Below are 18974 nucleotides of genomic sequence, written 5' to 3'. Positions count from 1 at the left end.
TTATTACCACTGACAGAGGCCCACAATTCACTTCGTCCCTCTGGGCCGCGCTCGCAGAACTGTACGTGTCCAAGTTACAACCCACGACTGCATATCACCCCCAGGCAAATGGACTCGTAGAAAGGTTCCACCGCCAACTTAAGGCGTCCCTCAGTGCAAGGCTTGAAGGCCCGGACTGGGTAGACCAGCTCCCTTGGGTTCTTTTGGGCATCCGGACTGCTCCTAAGCTAGATCTCGGTGCGTCGTCCGCAGAGCTAGTATATGGCTCGACACTTCGAGTACCCGGAGATCTGTTTCCGGACCCTTCAGACCAGCTGCCTACAGTCCCATCAGTGTTAGCATCTCTCCGGGAACGGGTGGGCTCCCTGGCTCCAGTTCCGACTTCACGTCATGGGTGTCCCATGGTACATGAACCGCCTTCCCTGAAGGACTGTGAGTTCGTTTTTCTGCGAAAAGATTCCCATCGCGCCTCGTTGCAGAGGGTCTATCAAGGGCCGTTCCGGGTTTTGCGTAAGGGAACGGCTACCTTCACCTTAGACATGTGCGGCAAGAGTGAGCTCGTCTCGGTGTCCCGGCTCAAACCTGCACATTTGGATCCGGATCAACCAGTCCTGGTCGGTCAAACCCCTAGGAGAGGCCGACCTCCATTAGTTCCGCTCAGTCCAGGACCCCCCGTTCCGACAGTTCCTCCAGGACCCCCCGTTCCGGCAGTTCCTCCAGGACCCCCCGTTCCGGTAGTTCCTCCAGGACCTCTCGTTCCGGCTGTTCCGCCAAGTCCGGAACCCCCGGCTCCTGTGGTTCAGGCTGTCCCTCTCCGTACTCGTTATGGTCGCGAAATCCGGCTCCCTGCTAGGTTCCGCACCTCGGGTTCTGGGGGGGGTCATGTAGCGACCATAGAGAATGGTCCAGGTCGTCGAACCCTCGGATTGGCCAGCGAGGTCACGTGTGAACACGAACATGGGGATTGGTCCAGGGAGCGACATCGCTGATTGGCCAGCGATGTCATGTGCGCGTTTGGCGCCCGAAATAGTTAGTTCGGCGAAGTCTTCGAAGAAGACAGTAAGTTTTTGATGGTTGTCCTTTACCTTGTTGTTTAACTCTGTATTCGAATATTGCGGCTGCAATAAACTTCTTCTACAACCAACAAGTTTCCGGACTCGCCATACCATCAGGATTTAAACTGATTGTCTCTGCTACAGAAAGCACGCCCGATATCGATGGCAGCCTTAACCAGAACTGACTGGAAGTTTACACTGCAAATTTCACACTTTATGCTTGGCTCGCAACTTGTCTTTTTCCCCTCATATTTGGGATGTGGCCAAGTCATCACTTATTACCCATTGCTAAATGGTCCTTGAACTTTATGGCTTACGCGGCCATTTCAGCACACTGTTATGAGTCAGAGGCAATGATGAGAGTCCAGGCATTTAAGAAGAAGCCTGACTTGCATAATCTTATGTGCAGGAAGGGACTCGCTGGTTTGAACCGAAGGTAGACACAAAATGCTGGAGTAACTCAACGGGACGGGCAGAATCACTGGAGAGAAGGAATGGGCGATGTTTCGGCTCGAGACCCTTCTTCAGACTTCAGTCACCCATTCCTTCTCTCCAGCTGCCTGTCCCGCTGAGTTGAACGATCTTCTCATAAGGTTATTTGAAAGCTAGGGGGAGATGAAGACCTCCCCCTGGGTCTTCATTTCCCAAGGAAGGGTTGTGGAGATGGCACAGATATGTTGCCCTTAAGAAGATCCACCACAACCTTGTTGAACAGCCCAGCAGGTTCAGAAGAACATCTGATCTAAACTTTACGAGTTTAGAAGGATGAGGGGGCAACCTCATTGAAACGTACCGAATAGTGAAAGGTAGTGTAAGAAAATAACTGCAGATGCCGGTACAAATCGAAGGTATTTATTTCACAAAATGCTGGAGTAACTCAGCAGGTCAGGCAGCATCTCGGGAGAGAAGGAATGGGTGACGTTTCAGGTCGAGACCCTTCCTCAGACTGATGTCAGGGGGGCGGGACAAAGGCTGGATATAGGGGGAGACAGGAAGACAGTGGGAGAACTGGGAAGGGGGAGGGGAAGAGAGGGACAGAGGAACTATCTAAAGTTGGAGAAGTCAATGTTCATACCACTGGGCTGCAAGCTGCCCAGGCGAAATATGAGGTGCTGCTCCTCCAATTTCCGGTGGGCCTCACTATGGCACTGGAGGAGGCCCATGACAGAAAGGTCAGACTGGGAGTGGGTGAGGGAGTTGAAGTGCTCAATCACCGGGAGATCAGGTTGGTTAAGGCGGACTGAGCGAAGGTGTTGAGCGAAACGATCGCCGAGCCTGCGTTTGGTTTCGCCGTTGTAAAGAAGTTATAGTAAATAGTGAAAGGCCTGGATAGAGTGGCTGTGGAGAGGATGTTTCCACTGGTGGGTGGGTCAAGAACCAGAGGGCAGAACGGATGTACAGACAGCACCCGTAGTCATGATTGAAACCAGGTCTCTAGCGCTATGAGGCAGCAACCATTGTGCTCCCCACTGTGCTTCTATTTCTTATGTTCGAGATGAAGCTATGGAGATAAGAATAGAGGTTAAGGGAGGGGGGGACTGAGATGAGGAAACATTTTTTCACCCTGAGAGTTGTGAATCTGTGGAATTCTCTGCCACAGAAGGCAGTGGAGGCCAATTCACTGGATGTTTTCAAGAGAGAGTTAGATATAGCTCTAAGGGTTAATGGAATCAAGAGATATGGGGAGTAGGCAGGAACGGGGTACTGATTTTGGATGATCAGCCATGATCATATTGAATTGCAGTGCTGGCTCGAAGGGCTGAATGGCCTACTCCTGCACCTATTTTTCTATGTTTCTAATATTCCCCATTGGTAGAAGTTCAAACCTAGTGTAGATCTTGACCCACTTGAAGCAACATGTGAAGCAATAAATGGGGCACTATTATATATATATATACACACACACACACACACACCGATTAGCCAAAACACTATAACCACTGCCAGGCGAAGTGAATAACATTGATTATCGAAGGGTCTCGACCTGAAACGTCACCCATTCCCTCTCTCCTAGATGCTGCCTGACCTGCTGAGTCACTCCAGCATTTTGTGATACGTTCGATTTGTACCAGCATCTGCAGTTATTTTCCGACAGAACATTGATTATCTTGTTACAATGGCACCTGTCAAGGGGTGGGATATATTAGGCAGCAAGTGAACAGTCGGTTCTTGAAGTTGATGTGTTGGATGCAGAAGAAATGGGCAGGAGTAAAGACCTGAGCGACTTTGACAAGGCCCAAATTGTTATGGCCAGACGACTGGGTCAGAGCATCTCTGAAGCGGCAAGGCTTGTGGGGTGCTCCCGGTCAGCAATGGTGAGTACCGACCGACAGTGGTCCGAAAAGGGGACGTACAACGAGATCTGGGTGTCCTAGTGCATCAGTCACTGAAAGGAAGCATGCAGGTACAGCAGGCAGTGAAGAAAGCCAATGGAATGTTGGCCTTCATAACAAGAGGAGTTGAGTATAGGAGCAAAGAGGTCCTTCTGCAGTTGTACAGGGCCCTAGTTAGACCGCACCTGGAGTACTGTGTGCAGTTTTGATGTCCAAATTTGAGGAAGGATATTCTTGTTATTGAGGGTGTGCAGCGTAGGTTCACTAGGTTAATTCCTGGAATGGCGGGACTGTCGTATGTTGAAAGACTGGAGCGGTTAGGCTTGTATACACTGGAATTTAGAAGGATGAGAGGGGATTTTATCGAAACATAAAGAGATTATTAAGGGGTTGGACACGTTACAGGCAGGAAACATGTTCCCAATGTTGGGGGAGCCCAGGACCAGGGGCCACAGTTTAAGAATTTGGGGTCGGCCATTTAGAACGGAGATGAGGAAAAACTTTTTCAGTCAGAAAGTTGTGAATCTGTGGAATTCTCTGCCTCAGAAGGCAGTGGAGGCCAATTCTCTGAATGCATTCAAGAGAGAGCTAGATAGAGCTCTTAAGGATAGCGGAGTCAGGGGGTATGGGGAGAAGGCAGGAACGGGGTACTGATTGAGAATGATCAGCCATGATCACATTGAATGGCGGTGCTGGCTCGAAGGGCCGAATGGCCTCCTCCTGCACCTATTGTCTATTGAGGAGGGACCAAACCACAAACCGGCGACAGACAGGGTGTTGGGCGCCCAAGGCTCATCGATGCGCGAGGGCAACGAAGGCTATCCCGTCTGGTCCGAACCGACAGAAGGTCGACTGTGGCACAAGTCACAGAAAATGTTAATGGTGGTGACGGGAGGAATGTGTCACAATACACAGTGCATCGCACCCTGCTGCGTATGGGGCTGCACACGGAGGGCCATCGGGCAGGTGGGCGTAATGTTTTGGCTCATCAGGTCATAATGTTTTGGCTGGTCCGTGTATATACTGAAGGTCAACTAATCTCTCTGGAACCTTCTTGATGTCTTGGCTCAGCACTGTAGAGCAGTGGTCCCACACTGGATCAGACCTCTGGCGGCAGGTTGGCCGCTGGGGGCGCTGCCTTCGCTGGAAGCCGCCGCCGCCGCCGTCGTCGTCACCACCGAGTCCCCCTTGGCGACGGCCGGGGAGGGCGGGGACCCGGCTGATGGAAGCGGTTCTCATCCAATCAGCGGCGTTGGAGGGCGGGAACGAGGCTGATGGACGCGGCTCCCATCCAATCACCGCCGTTGGAGGGCGGGGACTGCAGGGCAAGCGTGATCGACAGTGATCGCAACCAATGGCCGGCTGTCTCCCGCGACGGGCCGGCCAATCACGCGCAGAGAGGGGGCCTGGACGTTCGAGGACACCAGCATGATTGACAGCGTCATGAACCAATGGTCGGCGCTCTCCCGCGCAGAGGGGAGGCGGGACTTCGTCTTGACGCCAGGTCCCGCCCCCGCACTATTGACATCATCGTAAACCAATGGGTGTCGTCGTCCCGTGCCTAGGGGGCGGGACGTCCTTTAGCTGACAGGTCCCGCCTCGCGGTAGAGGGGTGATTGACGGCGGCTGTACCCAATGGGCGCCTCTCGCCTGCGGGGAACTCGCCAATCGCGCGGAGAGAGGGGCGGGACATCCGCTGCTCGCAGTTGCCAGGACCCGGGTTCCGTCCCTAACAACGGCCGAGTGGATGGGAGACTAGAGGCGGCGCCGCGGTGAGAGCGGCGCGGGGAGAGGGAGGGATGGAGGGAGAGGGAGAGGGAGGGTCTCCACTGGGATATGTCCACCCCCCCAAAGGCAGCTTCAGCAATAAATGTTTTTAATTTTTATTTGTTGCTGGGTTTTGAAGTTGTGGTGTTGGGCGAGGGTGGGAAAGGGGACGGCCAATGGGAGAGGGGAGAGGGTGGGGTGGTGTGGAGGGGTGGGGATAAGAGGGGTGGGGATTTGGGGGTAGAGGGGTGGGGGATGTGGGGTAGTGGGGTGGGGGATGTGGGGTGGGGGATGTGGGGTGGGGGATGTGGGGGTAGTGGGGTGGGGGATGTGGGGTGGGGGATGTGGGGGTAGTGGGGTGGGGGATGTGGGGTGGGGGATGTGGGGGTAGTGGGGTGGGGGATGTGGGGTGGGGGATGTGCGGGTAGTGGGGTGGGGGATGTGAGGGTAGTGGGGTGGGGGTAGTGGGGTGGGGGATGTGCGGGTAGTGGCGTGGGGGTAGTGGGGTGGGGGTAGTGGGGTGGGGGATGTGCGGGTAGTGGCGTGGGGGTAGTGGGGTGGGGGTAGTGGGGTGGGGGATGTGCGGGTAGTGGGGTGGGGGTAGTGGGGTGGGGGTAGTGGGGTGGGGGATGTGGGGGTAGTGGGGTGGGGGTAGTGGGGTGGGGGTAGTGGGGTGGGGGATGTGGGGGTGGGGGATGTGGGGGTAGTGGGGTGGGGGTAGTGGGGTGGGGGTAGTGGGGTGGGGGATGTGGGGGTAGTGGGGTGGGGGTAGTGGGGTGGGGGATGTGGGGGTAGTGGGGTGGGGGTAGTGGGGTGGGGGATGTGGGGGTAGTGGGGTGGGGGATGTGGGGGTAGTGGGGTGGGGGATGTGGGGGTAGTGGGGTGGGGGATGTGGGGGTAGTGGGGTGGGGGATGTGAGGGTAGATGGGTGGGGATAGAGGGGTGGGGGAATGTGAGGGTAGTGGGGTGGGGGTAGTGGGGGTAGTGGGGTGGGGGATGTGGGGGTAGTGGGGTGGGGGTAGTGGGGTGGGGGATGTGGGGGTAGTGGGGTGGGGGATGTGTGGGTAGTGGGGTGGGGGTAGTGGGGTGGGGGATGTGAGGGTAGTGGGGTGGGGGTAGTGGGGTGGGGGATGTGGGGTGGGGGATGTGAGGGTAGTGGGGTGGGGGTAGTGGGGTGGGGGTAGTGGGGTGGGGGTAGTGGGGTAGGGGATGTGAGGGTAGTGGGGTGGGGGATGTGGGGTGGGGGTAGTGGGGTGGGGGATGTGGGGGTAGTTGGGTGGGGGTAGTGGGGTGGGGATGTGGGGGTAGTGGGGTGGGGGTAGTGGGGTGGGGGATGTGGGGGTAGTGGGGTGGGGGTAGTGGGGTGGGGATGTGGGGGTAGTGGGGTGGGGGTAGTGGGGTGGGGGATGTGGGGGGGTGGGGGATGTGGGGGTAGTGGGGTGGGGGATGTGGGGGTAATGGGGTGGGGGTAGTGGGGTGGGGGATGTGAGGGTAGAAGGGCTGGTGTATGGGGAAATAGAGGGGGAGGAGGGATGGGGGATGTGGGGTTAGAGGGTTGTGGATGGGTGGTACCGAGGGGGTTGGCAGGGGGTGGTTGGACGAGTGGGTAAGGGGTGATTGGATGAGGGGCTGGTGGATTAGGGGACAGAGGGGTAGTTGGATGGATGGAGGGCAGAAGGGAGGGGGAGGTGTGGTGGAGGGATGTGGAAGAGTGTGCAGAAGAGTGTGCAGTGGGGTTCTCCGTGGATTGTCACCTTGTCGTGGTGGAGAAGCTCATGTGGTCCTGAGAGCGATGCCATCTGGAGCTACGCTCCTGGTAGGGTCACCCGTGGCGGTAAGGTCGAGGGGGAGGTCCCTGACAAAGAGCAATCCAACCAAGACCTCCATGGTGGAACAGGTGGAGGATGATGGCTGACTTTAGTGGAGCATCACAACGGCTGGGAAGGCGGATGAAGGCTGCAGCAGAAAAAGGTCCCCGGTCATCTTGGACTCCATGCCACTGGATCCTGACCCAGATCTGTCAAGGACCGTGTGGTGGCTGTCTGAGCACCAATCTCCCCACGTTAAACATAGTCACGCACAGGCGTCCTAAAGAGGACAGTCATACTCGCTTCGAGTGACCGCCGATGATGATGAGTGGGGTGGGCAGAGGGGCCGGTGGATAGGAAGGTAGAGGGGCTGGGGGGTGGATGAGGGGGTAGAGGGGCGGATGGATGGGTAGGTAGAAGGGCTTGTTAGGAGTGATCGGTGACCTGTTGAATATTGAAACATCTAAGTTGGTTGAAGTTGGATGCAAGTTAGAAGGGTAGTAGAAATCTGTCCAAGTGCAGTGGGAACTTGCCCAGAGCCTCCTGCTTATGACAGTGCTGGAGTTTCCATTGCAAATTTGACTGTAGGCTTTTAAATTCAAAAGCTAATAGAAAGTGAACGTAGTCCCAAGGAACTGTAGGTGCTTGCTTTTATATATTTAAAAACAAGACAAAGTGCCGGAGTATCTCATCAGGTCAGGCAGCATCTCTGGAGAACATGGATAGATGATGTTTCGGGTGGGGACACGTCTTCAGACTGAAGAAGGGCTCTGACCCTAAACCACCTGTTCTCCAGAGGTGCTGTCTGACCCACTGAGTGATTCCAGGAAGTCAATGTACCTTATTTTGACTCTGTGTTCCTTACGATATCTTGGGTTTTGAGGAGTCGGTGTAAAGGTAAGCCACTAAGTACTGTACTTGGTCGACTGAACCAGGCAGTGTTGGTTGCTATCTCAATCTTTGCTATCGGTCTCTGCTAGCAAAATGGAGGACAAGTGTGTTTGGGGAGGAAGAAGAGTGTGCCTGATTGCCTTATTCACAGGCTAGTGACGTGCATGTATTGTCAAGTGGGCACAGTCTTGCAGTGGGTTGTGATATCCTCTGCTGCTGTGCATGCCACTAGCTTTAGAATACACGTGAGGGTTACACGTCCTATCGTGAGTTGAAGTTTTCAATGTGGAAGGGAAGATGTGTGGTGGCGATCGTTCTGGTCTTTGGTTTTGGTTTACACTGCATGAGTTGATTGGTAAACACTGCTGGATTCCCTCAGTCGATCTAGATGCAATTGTTTTGTTTCAATTATTCCTTTCTACGAAATTGTTCCTTTACTGCAGGAGCGGGGCCTGGGGAAGAATTGTGGAAGTGCAGCAACACTGTGCAGAGGTTTACTGGATGAAGGCTGGCACGGTGGCGCAGCGGTAGAGTTGCTGCTTTTCGGCGCCAGAGACCCGGGTTCGATCCTGACTGCGGGTGTCGTCTGTACGGAGTTTGTACTTTCTCCCCGTGACCACGTTGGATTTCTCCGGGTGCTCCGGTTTCCACCCACACTCCAAAGTGTGTTAATTGGCTTCTGCAAATAGTAAATTGCCCCTAACGTATAGACAATAGACGATAGGTGCAGGAGGAGGCTATTTGGCCCTTCGAGCCAGCAACGCCATTCAATGTGATCATGGCTGATCATTCTCAATCAGTACCCCGTTCCTGCCTTCTCCCCATACCCCCTGACTCCGCTATCCTTAAGAGCTCTATCTAGCTCTCTCTTGAATGCATTCAGAGAATTCGCCTCCACTGCCTTCTGAGGCAGAGAATTCCACAGATTTACAACTCTCTGACTGAAAAAGTTTTTCCTCAGGATAGTGTTAGTGTACGGGTGATCGCTAGTCGGTGTGGACTCGATGGGCTGAAGGCCCTGTTTCCACGCTTTATCTCTCGAGCCTGCTGGGATTGTTTCATTTTAATTATTCCTTTCCATGAAAGGAATAATTATAAAATAATTAATTATTCCTTTCTATGGCCATAGCTTACTGGATGTAATGTGGATATTGAGTTTGGAAGATGCTGCATTTGATCCTTGGTCATTGGATACAAGTCATCCCCTTTTACTCTGGCAGTTCATTAAGTAAATGCATCATCCTGTGATGAGCTATGTGGAATTAATTTTTTAATTTTCACCGAGCATAATAAATTGTAAGTTCATGGCATTAGTGTTCCCCTTTATCGGTTTGATTGTGTTTTATCTCCTTAGATCTTGTGGAGCTAATTTTAAGTTCCAAATGAATGCAGCATTGCCTAGAGTTTAATGCAGTATGTATTCCAATTTTGAAGCATTGTTTTTTTTCTGATTTGCTAACATTGCTAAGATTACTTTCAGCCGAAGGTCAGTGACTCACGGGGCACTGTTAAGGCACTATTAATGGGGCACTATCAAGGCACACTGATCTCTTGATTTGGTTTAGTTTAGAGATGCGGCACAGAAAATGACCCTGCGGCCCACCGAGTCCACGCCGACCAGCGATCCCCGCACCATTAACGCTATCCTACACACGCTCGGGACTATTTACAATTTTACCAAGCCAATTAACGTACAAACCCGTACGTCTTTGGAGTGTGGGAAGAAACCGGAGCCCACCCCCCCGGAGAAAAACCACGCAGGTCACGGGGAGGACGTACAAACTCGGTGCAGACAGCACGGAGTTGCTGCCTTACAGTGCCAGAGACCCAGGTTCAATCCTGGTCAGGATTGCACCTGGGTCTCTGGCACTGTAAGGCCCCTAAGTTGGTTACGAACAGTTTATGGTGTTTGCTTTCCTACAATTTGCACTTGTTCAGTCATTCTCGAACACGCCCTGTGATGTTAACGGTGAGCTTGGCAGCATTGAGGTAGACTTGGTCATTGGACACGTGCCACTGAAGACCATCCATTAACATGAGCGGCACGGTAGCGCAGCGGTAGAGTTGCTGCTTTACAGCGAATGCAGCGCCGGAGACTCAGGTTCGATCCTGACTACGGGTGCTGCACTGTAAGGAGTTTGTACGTTCTCCCCGTGACCTGCGTGGGTTTTCTCCGAGATCTTCGGTTTCCTCCCACACTCCAAAGACGTACAGGTATGTAGGTTAATTGGCTGGGTAAATGTGAAAAATTGTCCCTAGTGGGTGTAGGATAGTGTTAATGTGCGGGGATCACTGGGCGGCACGGACTTGGAGGGCCGAAAAGGCCTGTTTCCGGCTGTATATATATGATATGATATGAGGAGTCCACGTGCCTTTAGATCCCTTGACAGACGCAGTCAATACGGTGATCACACTCCGTCATGAGTAATGGCTGTCCAGAGTAAAGCATTCGGAGCTATTCTCTCCCTCAGCAAAGAATGGTTGATCCTGACAATGCTTATTGCCGCTGTAACCTTTTCCCTTTTCACACTACGGGCGGTGGGTGTACGGCACGAGCTGCCAGAGGAGGAAGCTGAGGCAGGCACTGTCGTAACGTTTAAGAAATATGTCGACAGGTCCATGGAAAGGACAGGTTTAGAGGGATTTGGGCCAAATGCAGGCAGGTGGGGTTGAGTGTCGATGGGACATGTTGGTCAGTGTGGGCAAGTTGGGCTGAAGAACCTATTTTCATGATCTCTGACTCTATAGTTCAGTGTTTTAATGCCATCGTCTTTTTGAAATGGAAATATCACCGTTTTTTCCCCTTCTCCTGGCAGGGGTGACGTTTGTCCGTAATGGGAGAACCTGAGCCGAAAAAGGAAGAGCCAGATTCCAGGCGTCTTCAGACCTTCCCCATCGTCAGGGTGAGTTGAGCATCAAACTGCTCAGACCTCCTTCCCAAATGGATCTGAAACTTCATAGGAATAGACCTGGATGGATTGGATGTGGAGAGGATGTCGCCACCGGTGGGAGAGTCTAGGACCAGAGGCCACAGCCTCGGGTATTGAAGGACATACCTTTAGGAAAGAGATGGGGAGGAGTTTCGTTAATCAGAGCGGGCGGTGAATCTGTGGAATTCATTGCCACAGACTGCTGTGGAGGCCGCCGATAGAATTTTTTTACGGCGGAGATTGATAGGTTCTTGATTTATTACGGGTGTCGGGGGTTATGGGGAGAAGGCAGGAGAATGTTAGATCAGCCATGATTGAATGGTGGAGTAGACTTGATGGGCCGAATGGCCTAATTCTGCTCCTATCACTTCTGAACATGATTCAAAAAGGCCTGTCCAGCTCCTTTATCTGAAGAGTCACCTGTGCCTCTGTCTGCCTGTGTGTAGTTGTCTCACCACATTGTTTGGTGCCTGAATGTTCCCTGTTGCTAGCCGTCCAAACCTAGTGTTGATCTCGATCTACTTGAAGCAACACGAGGAGCGATAAATGGGGCACTATTATATACTGAAGGCCAACTCATCTCTCTTGAATCTTCCTGAGGTCTTGGCTCAGAACAGTATAGCAGCACCAGTTGCAAAATTCATTAATCAGTTAATACTTTCATGCCATAATGTTTGGGTAAATTAATGGCTTTATTGATTTGGATATCGTTATAACTGAAATCTGTCATGTTTAATGGGGCAAGTGAGGTTATTTGTTCAGCTGCACATCAGCGTGTCCCTTGTAAAGGATATGTTGGTGCTGATGGGCTTTTGTTACACCAACATATCATCTTTGCTTTTGAGTGCCTTGTCACTTGTCACAGTACAGTACAGGAACAGGCCCTTCGGCCCACAATGTCCGTGCCAACTATGATGCCAAGTTAAAATAATCTCGTCTGCCTGCAGTGATCCGTGCACCTCCATTCCGTATATATCCATCTGCTTATGTATTAGCTTCTTAAATGCTTTTGGTCATTGGTCCTAAATAAAATTTGAGCCTGATTGGCCCTTGGTTAGACATCAGGGATAGACTTTAGAGATACAGTGCGGAAACAGTCCCTCTGGCCCACCGTGACCGTGCCGACCGGTGATCACCCCGTACACTAACATTATTCTGCACACTAGGGACAAATTTACAATTTATTTTACCAAAGCCTACAAACCTGTACGTCTGTGGTGTGTGGGAAGAAACCAGATTACCCCAGAGCAAATCCACGCGGTCATAGGGAGAACGTGCAATCTCCGTACAGACAGAAACCGCCGTCAGGAGACAACCCGGGTCTCTTACGCTGTAAGGCAGCATCTCTGGAGGGAAGGAACAGGCTAAGTTTTGGGTCAGGGTCCTTCAGACTGATTGGAGTAAGAGGGGGAAGAAAAGAGGTGCGGGCGGGAAAGGAATGTATCTGTGTTCTATGCATGACAGTTGTTCACTGTACCAACACGAAGGCATGAAATCGCCAGAAAACTCTGGGAGATAAGAAGCAAATTACCCCAAGAACACACTTGTAAGAAAATAACTGCAGATGCTGGTACAAATCGAAGGTATTTATTTCACAAAATGCTGGAGTAACTCAGCAGGTCAGGCAGCATCTCAGGAGAGAAGGAATGGGTGACGTTTCGGGTCGAGACCCTTCTTCAATCTGAAGAAGGGTCTCGTCTCAAAACGTCACCCATTCCTTCTCTCCCGAGATGCTGCCTGACCTGCTGAATTACTCCAGCATTTTGTGAAACCAAGAACTCCAAAGACGTACAGGTATGTAGGTTAATTGACTGGGTAAATGTAAAATTTGTCCCTAGTGTGTGTAGGATAGTGTGAATGTGCGGGGATCGCTGGGCGGCGCGGACTCGGTGTGCCGAAGGGCCTGTTTCCGTGCTGTTTCTCTAAATCTATAATCTAAGAACACACTTGAGATATTTGGTGAGAAAAATACATTTGTGGGGATTGGAGGAGTTTGACAACTTGCTATCTCGGTCACGATGTCTGAATTTCGTAGACTATTCCTTCAGCCAGCAATCGAGGCCACCAAAACAAAATGGAAACCATCTTGCTCCCAGGTACTTAAAGGTAAAGATAATTGTGAAGATAATTAGCTGTGACTTCCATCCCTCCGATTAGTTCTCTCCTCCATTGGAAGCTGCACTTAACCTCTCCTAAGAAGAAGGGCGTAAGGAGCAGGGGATAGACACAAAAAGCTGGAGTAACTCAGCGGCTCAGACAGCATCTCTCGACCCGAAACGTCACCTATTCCTTTTCTTCAGAGATGCTGTTTGAGCCGCTGAGCTACTCCAGCTTTTTGTGTCTATCTTCGGCATAAACCAGCATCTGCAGTTCCTTCCTACACATTAGAAGCAGGAGCAGCCTATATGTTTCTTGAGCCTGCCTTCAGTGGACACATGGCTGATCGCATCTAAACCGTGGATCAATTTTCTTCCTCGCGTCTTTAATTGTCATAAATCGTGCCCTTAAATTGACCACTTAATGGAGCCGAGAAACCCTATCCTATAAATCTGTGACTCCAAACAACTTCCTCCTCATTTCTGTCTTTTGTTTTCAGCACTGCGATATGCCAGAGGAAATGAAAGTCGAGACGATGGAACTGTGTGTCACTGCTTGTGAGAAATTTACTGGGAATAATGAGGTGAACCTGTCTTGTCATGTGGCGTTTTTGTGTATGGCGTGGTGGATCAAGATGTCGTCTGTTGTTCATGTTGTTCTCTTCCTAGCGCTGAACTTTGCAAAGGTGCAGTGCCGTCCTTTGCAGAATCGTTTGCTGTTTGGAAATTTGCCCCATCTATCTTGTTGGAAGCCCTTGGACTATCTTTAGTCTTGGATGGAGCTGCTCCCGAACCATCGCAGCTTGGTTTGGTCTGGGAACAGCTCCATCCAAGAGCGCAAGAAATTGCAGAGGACTGTGGACGCAGCCCAGACCATCACACAAACCGACCTCCCTTCCATTTCGACCCAAAACGTCACCCATTCCTTCTCTCCTGGGATGCTGCCTGACCTGCTGAGTTACTCCAGCATTTTGTGAATAAATCCCTTCCATGAACTCCATTTATACCTCACGCTGCCTCGGCAAGGCCAACGGCAGTAAATCAAGGACATATCTCACCCCGGCCACCCCCTCTTCTCCCCTCTCCCATCGGGCAAAAAGTACAGAAGTGTGAAAACGCACACCTCCAAATTCAGGGACAGTTTCTTCCTAGCTGTTATCAGACTTTTACTAGCTTTATCTTGCACTAAACGTTATCCCCATTATTCCCTTTGTCCTGTATCTGTACACTGTGAATGGCTCGATTGTAATCATGTAGAGTCTTTCCGCTGACTGGAAAGCAAACGACAAAAAAGCTTTTCACTGTACCTCGGTACACGTGACAATAAACGAAACGAAACTGAATGGACTGTAACTCCCAATCCACGTCTATAGGACTTTGGTCACTCTACTTTTGGAGTATTTCGTGCAGTTCTGGTCGCCCCATGACATCAACTGTGTTGAGGCTTTGGAGAGGGTGGAGAAGAGGTTTACCAGAATGCTGCCTGGATTAGAGGGTTTCAGCTACAGGGAGAGGTTGGATAGACTTGGATTGCCGGAGGTTGGGGGGAGACTTGACAGGAGTACAGTAAACCCTTGTTCTAACGGGTCCCTTTATAATGGATTTTGGTTTCAGAGGACAGGCCTGTTGATGCCACACCAGCCCTGGTTTACGACGCCATCCCCATTAGAAGGATGAGAGGAGATCTTATCGAAACATATAAGATTATTAAGGGGTTGGACACGTTAGAGGCAGGAAACATGTTCCCAATGTTGGGGGAGTCCAGAACCAGGGGCCACAGTTTAAGAATAAGGGGTAGGCCAATTAGAACTGAGATGAGGAAAAACTTTTTCAGTCAGAGAGTTGTGAATCTGTGGAATTCTCTGCCTCAGAAGGCAGTGGAGGCCAATTCTCTGAATGTATTCAAGAGAGAGCTAGATAGAGCTCTTAAGGATAGCGGAGTCAGGGGGTACGGGGAGAAGGCAGGAACGGGGTACTGATTGTGGATGATCAGCCATGATCACATTGAATGGCGGTGCTGGCTCGAAGGGCCGAATGGCCTCCTCCTGCACCTATTGTCTACTGTCTTTGAAAGACACAAAGTGCCAGAGTAACTCATTGGGACCCGTCTTCAAACGTCTCGTATCCATGTTCTCCAGAGATGCTGCCTGACTTGCTGAGTTACTCCAGCACTTTGTGTCTTTTCCCCCCTGTAAACCAGCATCTGCAGTTCCACGTCAGTGGTGCTTTATTGTCACGTGTGCGAAGAGCAAACGCGGAGTAAAATTATTTTCTTACGAGTGGAGTCCAGTGGGGAATTACCACATCCCCGATTGGCAAAGTGTACAGAAATAGTCCACTGAGCCCACACGCAAGAGGCGCCATTTTGCAAGTCCAGTCCGCGCTCTAGTTGTTGTGAGCGGTGCCCGATCCAGGCGAGCCCCAGGCTGCTGCAGGGCCTCCAGCCGTCGCCTTCCTTGACCATGCGGATCCTCCAGCGAACCAACGTCCCTCTCCTCGCATGTCCACCTTTCTCCCTTGGGGGGGGGGGGGGGGTGGGAGACTCCCACATTCGAGCGTGTGGTAGCACAGCAGTATGCACATTGAATTCTCTAATTTTATCTAACCTCACCCAACACTCCCCTCCTCTCATATGTTGAAAGACTGGAGCGGCTAGGCTTGTATACACTGGAATTTAGAAGGATGAGAGGGGATCTTATCGAAACGTATAAGATTATTAAGGGGTAGGACACGTTAGAGGCAGGAAACATGTTCCCAATGTTGGGGGAGTCCAGAACAAGGGGCCACAGTTTAAGAATAAGGGGTAGGCCATTTAGAACTGAGATGAGGAAAAACCTTTTCAGTCAGAGAGTTGTAAATCTGTGGGATTCTCTGCCTCAGAAGGCAGTGGAGGCCAATTCTCTGAATGCATTCAAGAGAGAGCTGGATAGAGCTCTTAAGGATAGCGGAGTCAGGGGGTATGGAGAGAAGGCAGGAACGGGGTACTGATTGAGAATGATCAGCCATGATCACATTGAATGGCGGTGCTGGCTCGAAGGGCCAAATGGCCTCTTCCTGCACCTATTGTCCATTGTCTATTGATGGTTCGGGAGCAGCTCCATCCAAGACTAAAGATAGTCCAAGGGTTTCTGGCAATGTGTACCAGCGAGCCCTTCGTTACCCACTGCATTGTTTGGTTGACATTGCTGTTGTTGTGGCTGACGTCGTAGCCCCTGGGGCAGCACCGTCTTCAGGCCGCTGCCACCAACAGGACGTGTTTGGCCACCGTGGGGCTCCTTCACCTCTCATCTGTTAGCCTCCAATTTATCCGCTCGGCCCCTCCACCGCCGCCCCCACTCCTCCTTTTCCCGTCACTTTGTCCACTCCCACCGCTCCCCGCCAGCGTGCAATCCACACGGGGCGGCACGGTGGCGCAGCGGTAGAGTCGCTGCCTCACGGCGCCAGGGACCCGGGTTCGATCCTGACTACGGGTGCTGTCTGTACGGAGTTTGTACGTTCTCCCCGTGACCTGCGTGGGTTTTCCCCGGGTGCTCTGGTTTCCTCCCACACTCCGAAGACGCACAGGTTTGTGGGTTCATTGGCTAGTGTGTGTAGGATAGTGTTCGTGTGCGGGGATCACTGGTCGGAGCAGACCCGGTGGGCCGAAGGGCCTATTTCCGTGCGGTATCTCTCGTCTAAAGCTGGGTGCTGTCTTTGTGAAGTCTGCAGGTTGTCCCAGGGTTTTCTCCGGGTGTTCCGAATTCCTTTTGCATCCAAAGAACTGCAGGACTGTACGTCTAGTGTGTGTCGGGTAGTGTTAGCGTGCGGGGATCGCTGGTCGGCTTGGGCTTGGTGGGTCAAAGGGCCTGTTTCTGCACTGTATCTCTAAACTAAGCTAATGAACAGACTGCACCCAAGGTCAGGATCAAACCCGGGTCTTTCATTGATATGAGGCAGCAGCTCTACCAGCTGCGCCACCTAATCTGTGTTCTTCAGTTAGTGTTGGTAACTCTCCATCCGTGATCTATTTTCCGATCATTTTGGGAGAGGGGAAAAAACCCCCCCTTTGTTTCTTCTCCGTCACAGACCGCAGCCAAAATGATCAAAGAAACGATGGACAAGAGGTTTGGAGCTTCCTGGCACGTGGTGGTTGGCGAAGGCTTTGGGTTTGAAGTCACGCACGAGATGAAGAACATGCTGTACATGTATTTCGGCGGCAACATGGCCGTCTGTGTGTGGAAGTGCACATAACAGAGGAACTGTACATGAGCCAGCAGCATGAACCCCTCCCTCCCTCCCCTCCCTCCCCTCCCTTCCCTCCCTTCCCTCCCTTCCCTCCCTCCCCTCTCCTTGCCCTCCTCCCCTTGCCCCCCTCCCCTTGCCCCCTCCCCTTGCCCCCCCTCTCCTTGCCCCCCCTCTCCTTGCCCCCCTCTCCTTGCCCTCCCTCCCCTTGCCCTCCCTCCCCTTGCCCTCCCTCCCCTTGCCCTCCCTCCCCTTGCCCTCCCTCCCCTTGCCCTCCCTCCCCTTGCCCTCCCCCTTCCCTCTTGCCCTTGCCCTTCTCCCCTTCTCTCCTTCCCTATCCCCCGCTCCCCCCTCCCCCCCCCTCCGAATTCAGCTGCGTAAATGGACGCCAATCCTGTGCAAAGTGGGAAATTGCTGCAAAGGCTCCGCTCGCTGGTCAGAGATTGAAAGGGCTCCTTCGCTCATACAACAGCTGCAGGAACAAGGACCAAAACACTTTTTTTAAATTTCCTAGGATTTTTAAATAAGGTACAACAAAATTCAATAGTGGGGGGAATGTGAACGGGCTATCTGGTCGAAGTGCCGAGGCTGGAATATCGACAAACCAGATTATCAATAGCAATAGAATACCTTTTTTGAAAAAAACAACTCTCTCTTAAATCATATTTCCGTGTCGCTTTCCATTACATGAGCACCCAGGAATGCAAGGGGTTCTTCTGCCAAGTCATCCGCTCCAACCACATTTCCACTTCATCGTTGAGCTTGTTCCAGAGCCCACGGCCATTTCAGCTGACGGTGGATCTGGGAAAGCCGAACAAACATTATTGGGATGGGGGCGTGGGACAACGGAGGCAAGCGGTGGTAATCTTCTAGTTCCAACTGAAGTCTTGCATTGTGTCTCCGGCGCTACAAGGCAGTAGGTCTACCGCTGTGCCACCACAACTCTCTGCGGTGAAGTCCGTCTTGTCCAAATGGCACTAAACTGAAATATAGTTACACGCACATTTTTGTAATGCTACTACATATTGGGGTGAAAAAGATGGAGGTGGAGGTTGGCAGGGGGAGATGAAGAAGTCCAGTCCATTTCAGCATTAGTTCAGGTTTACAATAACATCACCAGCTCCTGGGTTCGAAATGCAAGTCTTCAAGGAACACCCTTCGGTTTTGAAATGCTTCCTTTTTTTTAAAACAAAAACAATTTTTTTGAATGTTGTGATAGAAATCGTCTTGCGTGTATTTTTAACATGTTTTAATTAAAAAAAACATTGAAAGACAGCATTAATTTAAACTTGAGGGTTGGAACAATCCTGGCGTCAGGCGCGTTATTGTTATTTTGACAGCACCATTTGTGTCTTTTGTAGAATAAGGGCATCGGTGATAGGAGCAGAATTAGGTCATTCGGCCCATCAGGTCTACTCCGCCATTCAATCATGGCTGATCAAGCATGCAGGTACAGCAGGCAGTGAAGAAAGCCGATGGAATGTTGGCCTTCATAACAAGAGGAGTTGAGTATAGGAGCAAAGAGGTCCTTCTGCAGTTGTACAGGGCCCTAGTGAGACCGCACCTGGGTGCAGTTTTGGTCTCCAAATTTGAGGAAGGATATTCTTGCTATTGAGGGCGTGCAGCGTAGGTTCACTAGGTTAATTCCCGGAATGGCTGGACTGTCATATGTTGAAAGACTGGAGGGACTAGGCTTGTATACACTGGAATTTAGAAGGATGAGAGGGGATCTTATTGAAACGGATAATATTATTAAGGGGCTGGAAACGTAAGAGGCAGGAAACATGTTCCCAATGTTGGGAGAGTCCAGAACCAGGGGCCACAGTTTAAGAATAAGGGGTAGGCCATTTAGAACAGAGATGCTCGAAGGGCC

At 51.6% G+C, this 18974-nt stretch overlaps 1 protein-coding gene across 2 annotated transcripts; it reads left to right on the top strand.

Moving 5' to 3' along the window:
* Positions 1–5055: 5055 nt before the first annotated feature.
* Positions 5056–18481, top strand: LOC144611515 (dynein axonemal light chain 4). 2 transcript variants are annotated; one of them, XM_078430651.1, is made up of 5 exons: positions 5123–5160; positions 8298–8442; positions 10671–10757; positions 13381–13464; positions 16946–18481. In XM_078430651.1, exons 3-5 carry the CDS (start codon positions 10689–10691, stop codon positions 17108–17110), a joined length of 318 nt encoding a protein of 105 aa, XP_078286777.1. In that variant the 5' UTR covers positions 5123–5160; positions 8298–8442; positions 10671–10688; the 3' UTR covers positions 17111–18481. The 2 variants fall into 2 exon arrangements, with proteins under 2 accessions (XP_078286776.1, XP_078286777.1); XM_078430650.1 differs by lacking the exon at positions 8298–8442 and having other exon boundaries at positions 5056–5160.
* The last annotated feature ends 493 nt before the right edge of the window (positions 18482–18974 follow it).

This window comes from Rhinoraja longicauda, chromosome 40 (genome assembly GCF_053455715.1).
Source record: "Rhinoraja longicauda isolate Sanriku21f chromosome 40, sRhiLon1.1, whole genome shotgun sequence".
Classification (NCBI taxonomy): domain Eukaryota; kingdom Metazoa; phylum Chordata; class Chondrichthyes; order Rajiformes; family Arhynchobatidae; genus Rhinoraja; species Rhinoraja longicauda.
This window is presented reverse-complemented; position numbering and strand designations above follow the sequence as displayed.